This window comes from Denticeps clupeoides, chromosome 1 (assembly GCF_900700375.1).
Source record: "Denticeps clupeoides chromosome 1, fDenClu1.1, whole genome shotgun sequence".
NCBI classification, from domain to species: Eukaryota; Metazoa; Chordata; class Actinopteri; order Clupeiformes; family Denticipitidae; genus Denticeps; species Denticeps clupeoides.
The window spans coordinates 17,714,527-17,727,539 of NC_041707.1; the positions used below are offsets into that span (position 1 = coordinate 17,714,527).

At 42.8% G+C, this 13,013-nt stretch overlaps 3 protein-coding genes across 3 annotated transcripts; 1 reads left to right on the plus strand and 2 right to left on the minus strand.

Moving 5' to 3' along the window:
* Window positions 1–622: 622 nt before the first annotated feature.
* On the minus strand, window positions 623–5,860 carry LOC114798202 (LIM/homeobox protein Lhx6-like; the record flags this gene model as incomplete). Its single annotated transcript, XM_028993703.1, has 7 exons — window positions 5,855–5,860; window positions 4,443–4,553; window positions 4,065–4,186; window positions 3,224–3,444; window positions 3,041–3,135; window positions 2,431–2,526; window positions 623–679 (listed from the first exon to the last, which is right to left on the minus strand). Coding segments are annotated over exons 1-7 (708 nt in total), but the record flags the coding sequence as incomplete, so codon positions are not given.
* Window positions 5,861–9,925: 4,065 nt separating this feature from the next.
* LOC114798419 (small integral membrane protein 15) lies at window positions 9,926–11,200 on the plus strand. The gene is made up of 2 exons (XM_028994128.1): window positions 9,926–10,002; window positions 10,610–11,200. The coding sequence occupies exon 2, from the start codon at window positions 10,640–10,642 to the stop codon at window positions 10,862–10,864; it is 225 nt and encodes a 74-aa protein (XP_028849961.1). The 5' UTR covers window positions 9,926–10,002; window positions 10,610–10,639; the 3' UTR covers window positions 10,865–11,200.
* A 659-nt stretch (window positions 11,201–11,859) lies between these two features.
* LOC114798441 (NADH dehydrogenase [ubiquinone] 1 alpha subcomplex assembly factor 2-like) lies at window positions 11,860–13,013 on the minus strand. Its single transcript, XM_028994166.1, has 4 exons — window positions 12,804–13,013; window positions 12,595–12,684; window positions 12,492–12,532; window positions 11,860–12,266 (listed from the first exon to the last, which is right to left on the minus strand). The coding sequence occupies exons 1-4, from the start codon at window positions 12,916–12,918 to the stop codon at window positions 12,021–12,023; spliced, it is 492 nt and encodes a 163-aa protein (XP_028849999.1). The 5' UTR covers window positions 12,919–13,013; the 3' UTR covers window positions 11,860–12,020.

Consider the following 13,013-nt stretch of genomic DNA (forward strand, 5'->3'; position numbering starts at 1 on the left):
TATGGCCAATACGATTTTGCATTGTCTGTCTGATGACAGCAAAGGCATCCTGCATCATTCCGGTTTCTGTTATCTGTCGCCATCAATGTAGTCATGTTCCTCGCCAATGAATTACCGGTGTCACAGCAGACAGTTAGTGTCTGCCAGAAGGCAAGTCCCAGTTGTAGGTTGTAAGATTCATTTGTGCCAGGACTGGGAACGGACGATCTACAGAGATGGAGGTACGATGCTGTAGTGAGCCCACAATGGACATTTTGGATTTACATTTAATAGACAATCTTCTTGTTTTAGGTATTTTCCAAAAAATGTAACGTCTAAATTCACTGTTAATTAAAATGAAACACGTATCCACATTATCGCCACAAAACACCCAAATTATTTTAATAAACGTCTGTTCACTTTATATTAGCTTCCATTTTTAAAGTCGTTTAACCATTACTTGAGGGAGACAACAAGCCAGTGAACTGATAACGTTAGGCACGTTGATCATCTTTTGTTGGGACGATTCTGACTTACTGTCAGTGAATCCCTGCAGAGGCCCGATGTGCGTCCTGCCAGGAGAGAGCCACTGCTCATCGGGCCCTGGGACTGGCAGGCGGGACCTTGTCATGCTCTGCAAGGTGGCGTACTGTAGGCCCGGGTGCTTTTTGTGTCTTGCTCTGCAGTTTTGAAACCAGACCTACGAAGATGCAACGTTACTGCAACTAACACTGGGTACAGGTTCACTTATTATGACTGAAAAGAAGAAAAGAATATATGACTCTGTGTGAGTTTAAAACCTGCTCTGAGAGACATATAACTTTCTGGCCTTTTTAAGTGACAGGACACAGACGGCCAAAATGGGAAACAGTGGGGAACATTCTCACTCAACACAGAGTTTTGCACTCTTTTTATACACACCGAAACACAGTATGAAGACTGATCAGATCATTGTGTCGTGCTCTAAATGTCACGAGTCTGCCTGCAAGGATGATGTTTCCAGACAGACTGAATGGTGAGCCACCAATAACCTGCCATTGCTCATCATCAAAACAAAGGCGAGGCGTATAGCAGGGAACAACTTGGAACACCCTTTCCTTCAGATTTCTGGGAACACACATCTCACATGGACTAAGGACAGAAAGCACACCGGCAGCTGTATTGTCATTGGTTGCTTTCACAGAAACTGCCCGATCAGCGTCACATGACAGGTTGGTGTGGCTTTCCAGCTGCGTGGCTGCTGACAGCAGAGGTCTCCAGAGAGTCATAAAATCAATGTTACTCAGATACCCACAAATATCATCAAGGTCTAAATGTTTCTTGTTGCTGCCCACTGGAAGGTGCTAGAAATCCATGAAATCTTGTGCATCACAACAGCAGCATCTGTAATGTAATGTACGCAAATAATCTAAGATTGCTGCTTTTATCCTTTATTTTTATATTTATTATTGATGCATATTTCATTTCTGCACTATGAACTGCTATACAGGGTAACCAAAAGGAAAAACTAGTTATACATTTTTTGGAAATGTTTTTAAAGATCATATTAGTTTATTAATTGATGAGTGGGCAATGTGTTTATCATGACCTGTTGGATAGTTTTATGTTATTATGTTTATAATTGATTGACTGTTCAGAGAAATGGTGTGAAGCAGGCCAGTTATTGTCAGTTATATATATTTTCATTTGTTTCTGAACACATATTTCATTGCACTACTGCAGTGAAACACTGCAGTGGTTTTAAAGGTTATTGAATTCAACTGACTAATTATGTTTCCTGGGAAAATATATAAGTAATATATAATATGTATGTATGTGTATACACACACACACACACACACACACACACACACACACAGTACACATACATAGTACAGGCCAAAAGTTTGGACACACCTCTCATTCATGACCATTTACGTTGGTAGATTCTCACTGAAGGCATCAAAACTATGAACACATGTGGAGTTATGTACTTAACAAAAAAAGGTGAAATAACTGAAAACATGTTTTATTCTAGTTCTAGTTTCTTCAAAATAGCCGCTCTGATTACTGCTTGGAAACACTCTTGGCATTCTCTCGATGAGCTTCAAGAGGTTGTCACCTGAAATGGTTTTCCAACAGTCTTGAAGGAGTTCCCAGAGGTGTTTAGCACTTGTTGGCCCCTTTGCCTTCACTCTGCGGTCCAGCTCACCCCAAACCATCTCGATTGGGTTCAGGTCCGGTGACTGTGGAGGTCAGGTCTCCACTTTTTGTTAAGTACATAACTCCACATGTGTTCATTCATAGTTTTGATGCCTTCAGTGAGAATCTACGTAAAAGAATCAATGTAAATGGTCATGAAAATAAAGAAAACAAATTGAATGAGAAGGTGTGTCCAAACGTTTGGCCTATACTGTGTGTACATACACACACACACACACACACACTTTCCGTAATTAGTTGTATTCTTACCTGGATAACACGTCGACTCAGGCCGGTCAAATCCGCGAGCCTCTGCAGTGTCGGACCATCAGGGTTGTTGTCCCGGGTGAACTGGGTCTGCATCACCTGCACAAGCACAGTTCTTTTTATTTGCCACTATGTCTTTCTTATTTTCTATGACAAACATTAGAGAATGTTCCTACAGAAACTTCTCGAAGCAGATCATCACATAAAAACTAAAAAACATTTTTTTGCCCCATAGATCACAATGCCATATAATTCAAATGAAATAGCAATTACTTAATCTCATATGTGTGTAATGCGTTCATATCTCTCACCTAATGCGCACTGTGTTTTTAGAAATATAGATTGTACTGAAAATATTGTCATTTTATACGACCTCAAACCAACTGTTATATATCCCTCATCGTATCCTGGGCCAGGTAAGGCTCCTCGACCGTCCATCCCCCCAAATGCAAAGTCACTGTTCATCTGGACAAATCACATTCATCTTATCTTAAACAGCACACAACACGCTGCACAAACACACGAGTGTCCAAATGACACAGGCCTTCACATCTTCATCTTCATCAAGCTCTCTCTCTCTCTCTCTCTCTCTCTCTCACACACACACACAGACCTGCAGCTGATCTGCTGTAAAAGACGTCCGTGCTCGTTTTATTGCCTTGGGACGGTTTTCGGGGGGCAAAACGGCTTCGATCGCGACCTGGCGTCCTGATTACAGAGAGAAGGGGAGGAAACACGGCCCGCTTTAGTTCAGTTCCTGCAGCCGCGACGCTCGCTGCGTGATTGTGGGGCGCACCGCTCTCCGCCGCGCGTCCCAGGCTCTCCAGCACGGCGCCGTAGTGGGTGCGGCACAGCACCCTGTCCCGCAGGAGGCCGAACTGCTCGCCCGTGGACAGCTGCCGCTGGCAGGAGGAGCAGGAGAAGCAGGACAGGTGGTAGGTGTTGGTCCGGGCGCGTCGCACCCAGTCGCCGGCGACGATCTGGTGGCCGCAGCGGGAGCATTTTGTGCCGAAAGTGCTGGAGGAGCGAACGACAAGAGAGACGCGGAATTTTCGCGAAACTGCGATATAATTATAGGTAATTTATAGGTCTGCAAATATCGCTTTAGTTTGAGAAACGATGATAATGTAAAACTGTAATTAAAATTAAAGTTTCAAAAAGTTGAAATCACATTCAAGAACTTTTAACCACAAAAATATTTTATTTGAAATGAGTTATGAGAAATGTGAAAAATACCTGTCCGTACACAATATGTGGTATATTATACAGAACAGCTAAATGTTGTTTTGAATTATTAAAAAAAAATGAAAAATAAAAAAAACATTAAAAAACGTGGCACAATTAATTTGGTTGTAAAGGTTGTAAATATGGGAATATGGGATTGGGGTCTAAAATTTGTACATTTGAAACTGAATATGTGATTTGACATAATTCCGATATATATAATTCCGTGATTTATATAATCCCATTTGATAAAATCGCGATATCATCCGTGATGAATTGAATCCTACTTGATATAATCGCGAAATAATACGTGACTGATACGATACTACTTGATTTACCCCGGACACAATCCATGACTGATACACTCCACTTTGTTAACATTAGGATATAATCCGAGATTGATATAACCCCACCTGATATAATCCGTTTTACAGAAGACGGCGGCGTTTTTCACGTAGCAGCTGCTGTGTTGGCGCAGCGGGGTTCTGCAGACGGAGCATTTCAGACACTTGACGTGCCAGTAGAGATTATTCACCTGCGGCCAGAGCGATTTACTGGTGAAACTGGACACTTTAATTCAACTTAATTAAAATGCAACGTGTAGAGTATTCAATAAAATAAAACAGGCTCGTATTACCGCGTATTATTGCAGAGTAAAGAGTATTGTTAAAAATACAGATTATAGTATTATTAAGGAACAGATTAGAGTATTATTAAGGAACAGATTATAGTATTATTAAGGAACATATTAGAGCATTATTAAGGAACAGATTGAGATGTAAAGGGTTTACCTGCAGCAGGTACCTGTCGCTGATCTCCGCCCCGCAGCTCGTGCACGTGTTCCGAGTGGGAGCAGATGATGGGGGGCTGGAGCGGCGCTCGTGGGGTTCGCAGAACACGGACTGAACACGGAGGATCCAAAAAAAATTAATTGCCAACACATGACACGATTTAATGAATTTAAACGCAGACCCAAAGGAACATATCGTTGATAATATGAATAATATTCATAATAGTATGTAATAGCATTGATATGTGAATACTTATATAATTAATCAGTGTATTATACCATTGCACAGTTCGTTTTTAAAATTGACAGGAATGAAATGGCATTTGATTGCGGTCAGAAATGAAGCAGAGAAGGGAAAAATAAGTCACTTGCCATGTTCTAGTAGCGCCTGGGCTCCAGACCTGGAGGAAACTCTGCGTCCTTTTTCTCGATCTTCAGCCTCGCATCACCTCTATATAAACCCCGTTCATCGTTGATCGGGACCCTAAACAATGAAAAATAATTCCTTTCCCGCCGCATTTAAACTAAACGTCCACAATAAAACACTATTTGGACCCCCTTTCGGTATCGATCCTTCCGCGCGCTGAACCCCCCCATTCCTGAAATAACGGTGCAGCAGATGAGGGTGCGGGGTGGGCGCGGACGTGCACGGTGTCAATTTAAACTGTCAGTCACGGGGGGCGTCGGGCCACCCAGCAAAAATCGAACTGGCACAAAAATATATGGTCTTTATTCTTTTCTGAAGTGCTAGCCCCGGAAGTGACTGTAAAGTGCTTTCATTAGAATGTTCTTCCCCTTCACATTCAGAAAATAATAAATAGTTAACAATTAATAAAAAAATATCTAAAATAAAAAATCAATGCAGTTAAAAATATTTGATATTTAATGAAGATGTAAATACTTGATGACCTGGATGTTCATTTTATTCCTCCGCTGAGTTTTGAGTTATTTATTAAATATTGTAATCCTCAAAAATGAACAAAATCCTCTTCTGTTGTAAAATGCTCCGGGTCTGGGGTCTGGCTGTTACAGTTGCAGACCACCAAGGTTTTTATCCAGATCTGGTGGGGTCTGGAGTTTCTGCAACACCGAAATTAGAAGTTCATCATCATCTCACCCAACCATCAGTCCTGCATCAATAAAACAATTAATATAATCCATCATGCAGGAAACAGCCACTGCAGCTACTCTCTTGTGTTAAATCCACAGGGGCCAGCAGAAGAGATCAGACCACCACTAAAAGAAGGAAAGACGAGGAACGTTCACTGAGGAGGCAGTGACGTCCCAGTGCTGATTAGAAGGAGTAGTGATGTGAGCTGCCGCAAACTGGTGCACAACTGGCTGAAGTTGGCTTCAGTCTGGCTCAGTCTGCTGAGGACGAGACCAGATGGTTTCATTACGTGAATTACATACCGTCATGTACTGCGTTCTCAGAGCAACACCATGGAAATACAGGAAATACTCGGCATGAGAGCAGGAACCTCAAGGTCAAATTGACACTGCTCAGTTGTGTAAACTCCAAGGAGTTTTTTTATAATGTAAAATTGAAGCATTTTTATTGATGATTATGGAGGATTGTACCTCAATTAACTGAACTTTCCGAGTTGAAGGCATTTTCTGCGCTCCCTTAATTTTTCCCCTCACATGAACAGCAGTAGAAAAAGTATTTGGTGTGTTTTTCTGATCTTTGTGACAAGGCCTGTGTGTGATCGCTGCCTGCCTCCTGTACGGGGGCTGCAGGGGGCAGATGAGGGTCTAGATTGCCGAGCTCCTGCACGCAGCACAATGCCAAGTGCCACAATGAAAGATGGCTGCGAAAAGCAAATGTTTAGGTTAGGAGCAATGGGCTGCGCTAATGCAGCAGAGCGCTCTTATCTTGTTTCTGTAGCTCCACTGCAGCAATGCTGGGATTTTCAAAACTTGCCACTTTCCAAAAAAACACACAAATATTTTTCAACCTTTAAATGTTAGTTTTTTTTTTTTATTTTATATCTGGTTCTGACAATATCTCAGCGTTGCCACTTCGAAAGCCTGCAGTGCGATAGGCTTGTATATTTTGGCCGGGAAGGCCGATGCATGATGGATGCGCCGAAGGAAAGAAATGGCCAGAAGACAGACATGCAAATTGGTTTCAGCTGATTGCTTCGTTTCGCCATGAGGTGACCTCCACTCTGCACCCGCCATTCGTGTTTACAGTGGAGAGGCGGCCGAGAGAGGATGACAGTCAAAGTGGCCCACGGGATTTTTCTCCCCCGCGCGATGAAAATATGAATATACTTGCACAGTGAGTGGCTTCACCAGATGTTCCCACCCATTACCAGGTGTGGGTCTACGCTGGATCCATCAATGCTACAAACCAGCCACTAGTTAGGAAACAATCTCAGATGGTATATGTGCACAATGCATTTGGAACTTCATCAGAAACGCCAACTAAAGGCAACACTAATTTCATTAGTATTAACATTTAGTATGACCTTGATATCCATGTGTTACTAAGCAAAACTGAACAATTTCATAGTCATGGATCTCCTGGTCGTTCACCAGAGAAAAACTTTCCCAAATGTTGTGAGTCATGTGCTGGGATCTGATGGGAACAGCAGTTCTGTTGCTGCATTCTTTGTTAGAACTAGAAGCAGGCAGAGTGTATAGGGGTGCGTGTCTGTGATGATTTGTTCACTGAATAAACGCAACATATCTTCAGCCAAAGCACCAAAGTTACCAAAAATATGTGAAACAACAACATCAGACAACGTTAGACATTTTGTGAGGTGTGTGTGGGTAAAAGAATTTGGGGGTGGTGTAATAGTGTGTGTGCGGGTGAATGGGTTCCTTCCACACCTGTACAAATTGGGGCTTTTACTCAAATGGAAAATTTTAAGTCATCTGTATCATTATAGGAATTATAGGAGCACCTGAATGAAAGATATGTTCTTATTAAATACTTTGTTCTTTGTACTTTGCATGGTTGAATGTGCTGACAACAAAACCACAAAACCACACAAAAGGTATCGATGGGCTAAAGTATCCACCAACGTCTGGACAGTTTGTGGTGCGAAGCGACGTTGGTGGATGGAGCGAGACACGATGTCCCAGATGTGCTCAATTAGATTCAGGTCTGGGGAAGGTGCAGGCCAGTCCATAGCGTCAATGCCTTCGTCTTGCAGGAACTGCTGACACTCCAGCCACATGAGGTCTAGCGTTTGACAATCTTGGTGTTCTCTGGCAAATGGCAAAGTATTGGGCTATGTTGCCCTCCTACGACCTCCTCCACATCTCCTGATGTACTGACCTGCCTCCATGCTCTGGACACTACATTGACAGACACACGACCTCCTGCAGGACCACGCCTTTATTGGGGTCGTCTTGCTCATTGCCACTAATTTCCACCTGTTGTCTATTCCATTTGCACAACAGCATGAGAAATTTTTTGTCAGTGTTGCTTCCTATGTGGACAGGTTGATTTCACAGAAGTGTGATTGACTTTGTGTTGTTTTAGAGTTACATTGTGTTGTTTTAGTGTTCCCTTTATTTTTTGTGCAGTGTATTTTAGTAACAGCGCTGCTACTCTAAGGTGTATTTAAAAAACGCTAAATGGGCCGGTTTCCTCACAAAAACACGTCTCTGAGTAGCACGCCTAGGGTGACAGTAGCATGGAAAAGCTCTCTGATGGAGGGGAAGAAATTCTGAGCAGAACCTGCTGTTTGGGAGCAGGCCCTCCCTCCCATCCTGGCAGTTTGGGAAATGTAAAGTTGTGAAAGGAGGATAAATGGAAGCTGAGTAGAGAGAATAAACGTGGCCTTATGAAAGAGCAGTTGCTGCTAGTGATGTAACAGTCCCAAATGAGTGCTCAGTATAGGAAAGAATACACAGAGGCATGGAAATAATGCTCAATAGACATTCTATTCAAGCAAAGCTGTATGGATGTATTGCAACACAAACAAGTAGAAGCCCTTTTTAGGAGCATTATGTCAGAATATTTCCAATCAATGGCAAACATAATCCCATTTGTTCATGTCCTGAATAAACATTTTTTGTAGTAATGCTCCTTTTTTAATAACTCTGTAAATGTTCTGAGATTCCACTGCATTGCAGATGATCCTGCCCAGACTGCAGAATATAATGGCCTCAGGCTCTACTACAGAGGTTATGATACATACATTATATGCATACATTTATACATACATTCCTCCCAGGATCGGTGAAGTAGTTTTTTTTTTTTATTAATAAAATTGCATGTTCCGTCATTGGCAGTTCTTACCTCAGTAACTGTGTATTTCTTCTGAAGCACAACATTGTGGTGTTTGGTCCCGCAGTCAATGCTGCTTGAGACAAAAACAGACCCAGTCGCTGTTTAACAGAAAACAGAATATCCAGAATAAAGGAAAGGTACCAAACAGCACTCAACGAGCACATATCCTGGGGGAGCAGCTACGCACTCTTGACTAATCACCTCATTTTTCTTCATTAACAAGGGGGAGAGGGCCTCTGGACGATGTGCAGTATCAGTTTGCACACATTATGGGTTAGCTGATGCTTATAGGTCTTCTAGGTTCTGAAGAGTCCAGAGTTTGGAGAAGAAACCTGTGTGGCTTCGTCAAAAAAAACCCATCTGAGATAATACACAACGTCCATGGCAAGAAGCCATCAGTCACTAATTAAGCCTTCGCTGAGTGGACAGGAAGTCTGCTAATCTGTAACCCAATCCAGAGGGTGATGGGGAAGCATGGGGGTGCAGGAACCCAACTTCAGAGCTTTCAGCATTATATTCATCACTGTGTGTCGGTCACAGGCTCACAACGCATCGGCGATGAGTTCAACTAAACATCTCCATAAAATAAATGTTTCCAGGTTACCGGAGACCCACAACCATGCAACCATCTGATCTCAATTACATGATGCCACTTAGTCCCACCTCCTACTCAAAAGACCTGTGGGCCTGTATCACCACAGCTAAAGCTAGAATATATTTAGATGGGGTGGAAGCAGGGATTTGAAAATGACACTTGAAGTGGAAGCAGTGGCAATTCCGACCTGAACCACCAGCAAGATGCTGCCTGGTTTGCCCGTATGAATGGAAAAGTGGAAATGGAATGCTTACAATTTTGGATCTTTTTGGACTTTATTAAAGAATGTTACGACAATAAGATCTAAATGGTAACCACAAAAATAACAACATCCTCAGTAGCGATAATAATAATGAAACTGATTAATGACAATTAATAAAAAGGATAATTAAACAAAAAAAAAGAGAAAATAATCACTCGTGGCAGAACAGCACCATCTACTGTTTGAAATAAATAGATGCATCTCAATATCGAAGCCGAAGCCAAGGACTTTGGAGGACCACGGGTTAAACTAAATTATGTCACTATCAATTCCAGTTTGTGGTATAAACACGATAAAATGCTTCTGTTGCGTGTTCATTTTTGACAGAATGATTTTCATCCTGGCCGGCGGGGGGCAGTAATGCGCGTCGGCGTTTCCCTCTCGGCGATTCCCGTCACCCAAGAAGGAGTCCGCTACGCTTCTTCATTTGAACTGTTGAAAAAGATCCACATCAGGTGACTATTTTCTTTACGGCAGCGCGAAATGGATCGCAAATCTCGTTTATTTTCTAATTATGAAATTCTCACAGTATTCATTTTCATTGACCATGGTTAGTCGATCGGTTCTGTATTTACAAAAAGAATAAAAAAAACCCCAGAAAAGTTAGCTGCTTGAGCTAGCCAGTGGGAATGAATTCAATCTAGTCTCAGATTCAACTTTTCCTGTGATCACTTTCCGAGGATCAAATGAGAGATGATTTACATGGAAATAAACTCTTACCTTGCCGTTTTCAGCGCGGTCTGCCCATGAATTATGTAGCATTTGTTAGTTACAGATGCTGTAAATATTGTTCTGCTCAAGTTTTTTTTAAACACAGTGTTCCTGTTGGCCCAGTTGTCTGAATAAATTGATGCTTTTTATGGAACGTGTGAGGTGGGGGCACAGGGCTGCGGGACTGAATCCTAGGGCCGTGAATAAAAAATGGCTTCATTAAAACCATGAACCTGGCCTCTTGCAACAGCTGTGTCTGAGCTTTTAAAACCCACAAGTCTGATGTGGACAGTGTGAATGAGAGTAAACATTTTCCCTGGTGTAACTGCATCGTTTTGTTCTGATCTTTAGGTGTCAAAGAAAGGACCAGTCTTTCAGACTATGATTGATTTTCGAGCCTGGGCGGAGTACGTGGTAGAGTGGGCGGCCAAAGACCCCTACGGATTCCTCACCACTGTGATCCTCGCCCTGACGCCCCTCTTCATTGCCAGCGCCTTGCTGTCGTGGAAGCTTGCGAAGATGATTGAGGCCAGGGATCGCGAACAGAAGAAGAAGCAGAAGCGCCAGGAGAACATTGCGAAAGCCAAGCGGGCTAAGAAGGACTGAATAGGTGGCGGGATGCGGCAGAGAGGGGCGTGCCAACTCTTATCCCACAGCTGCCGCAGCCATGACCCACCCTCGGCGTGGTGGAACGACGGTTCATCCTCAGCATGTCTTCTCATGCTGGTAACAATGTTGAACAGAGGCGAGCATTTTGCCTCTTGTATGTGCAAGGAAGCAGTCTCCTGTTCCCTGATATTAACAATTATGGCATTCCATTTATTATGCTATCAGCAGTTCAGTCTTTTTCATTATTAAAAAATTGTTTAACAATGTTTTTATTAAATACATTTTGAACAAACGTTCGATGTTGCCTACAATATCAATGCATTTAACCTTGAATTGAGTGGCTTCTTATTGGAAAGTTCATATTGACCATTTAAATGGGCTCAACATGCCTTAATTAGTTGTTCTTGAGCCCAACTGGCTATGGTCATAAATGCCTGTTTACAGATAATGAGTACAGTGTTTCTATTATAAATAATGGTGGAGGCTGATGCAGCACTATGTTGTGTTATGCTGTCTAGTGATACGTCAATGTGCTGATATCCAGGATTGGACAATTTACAGTTTGATGTATCAATTTAATATGTGTGGGTTTTGGGTTTCATATTTTACAAGATTGATATTTGACCACTAGACAAACTCAATGGCCTTATGGTTTGAGCTGTTTTTAAGTATGTGCCTGATCAATGCAAATATCTTAAAATAAAATTGCTCCCCCCACATAAACATACTTTTCACATTTCCATGTGAAATCAATCATTAATAAACAATGCCACTGTAGATGCTCTTCACTTTATTCAAATCACTGCAAATGATAAACATTGATAACAGCATTACTTCCACACATCTGCTACTTCAGAACTATGCGCAGTCTTAGCAGCAGGGTTGCAACAAATTAATGTTCCATATATATATATATATATATATATATATATATATATATATATATATATATATATATATCTCTCTCTCTCTCTCTCTCTCTCTCTCTCTCTCTCTCTCTCTCTCTCTCTCTCTCTCTCTCTCTCTCTCTCTCAACTTGCTTCTTGAAAGTGAAACCAAAAGCTGAATGTTTCACAAAAACTCTACAATCCAGAAAAGGACTGCACCCATCCCTTTTGTGAGAAGCGTGCTCCTTGAAGATGATTATTTCAGTCTACTTCTTTTCTCCTGGTGGTGCCCACGTGCCAGGCTGAAAAGTGTTCCCGGCACTCACGGGGTCCTCGCTGGTCTCCGGCCGCCCAAACTGGGTGGCAGCTGCGTGACCCCTGACATGCGCCAGTGCCGGCCGCGCCACAAGGCCATCTTCGTACTCCTTGCCTTGGAGGGCCCGATCCTTGTCCTCCACCTCAAGTGCTTTAACCTTAATCTGTTCTCTGTACTGCACGTTGTTCAGGATTTCCTTATCAGAGTCAAGAAACAGAAACAAGCATTTCCCGTCTAATATAGTTATACACATACATACAGACTACTCTTCTCATGTTTAATTCTGAAAAACAACATAAACCCCAGCAGCACTTACACACACTCTCTCTCTCTCTCACACTCACACACACACACACACCAGTTTCCAACGTTCACCTTTCTCACAAATATGTACCCCATCATCACGTTGAGGTGAACCTACCTGTTCCGTGGGTGGCTGCTTCCGTCGACCACGGATCCAGGCTGAAAGTGAAAGAAATCAGAGCTAAAGGAGGCCGTGCACACGAGCACCTGTGCACACTCACCGTCCCACTCTGAAGGTATGCTGCCTTCCCTGTAGTCCAACTCGGAGGGGTTCGCGGCCACCACCATCCTCTTGGCTCTTACGACCCGGCCTGAACGGCAAAAAAGAACGACCAACTTGATTATTTTGTAAAGGGCAGAGTCACGCCTCCATTAAAATAAAATAAAAGCCCCCTCGGTCCGCAGCCAGGCCACCTTCTGTCGAGCTCACCTGTCCAGTTCTTTTGCTCGGGTATAAAGTAATATTTATTCCCCACATGATCCGTGCCAACGTGTTCTCGCACCAGGCCAAACGTTCTCCTGAGCAGAGACGCGATTCGACTCATCTGGACGCCGAACGATCGGGTAAAAGTCCTCCGCCCTGCGCGACGCGACCTACTGCGAGACTTGGCATAATACGCCGGGAACACAGCTGACTGCG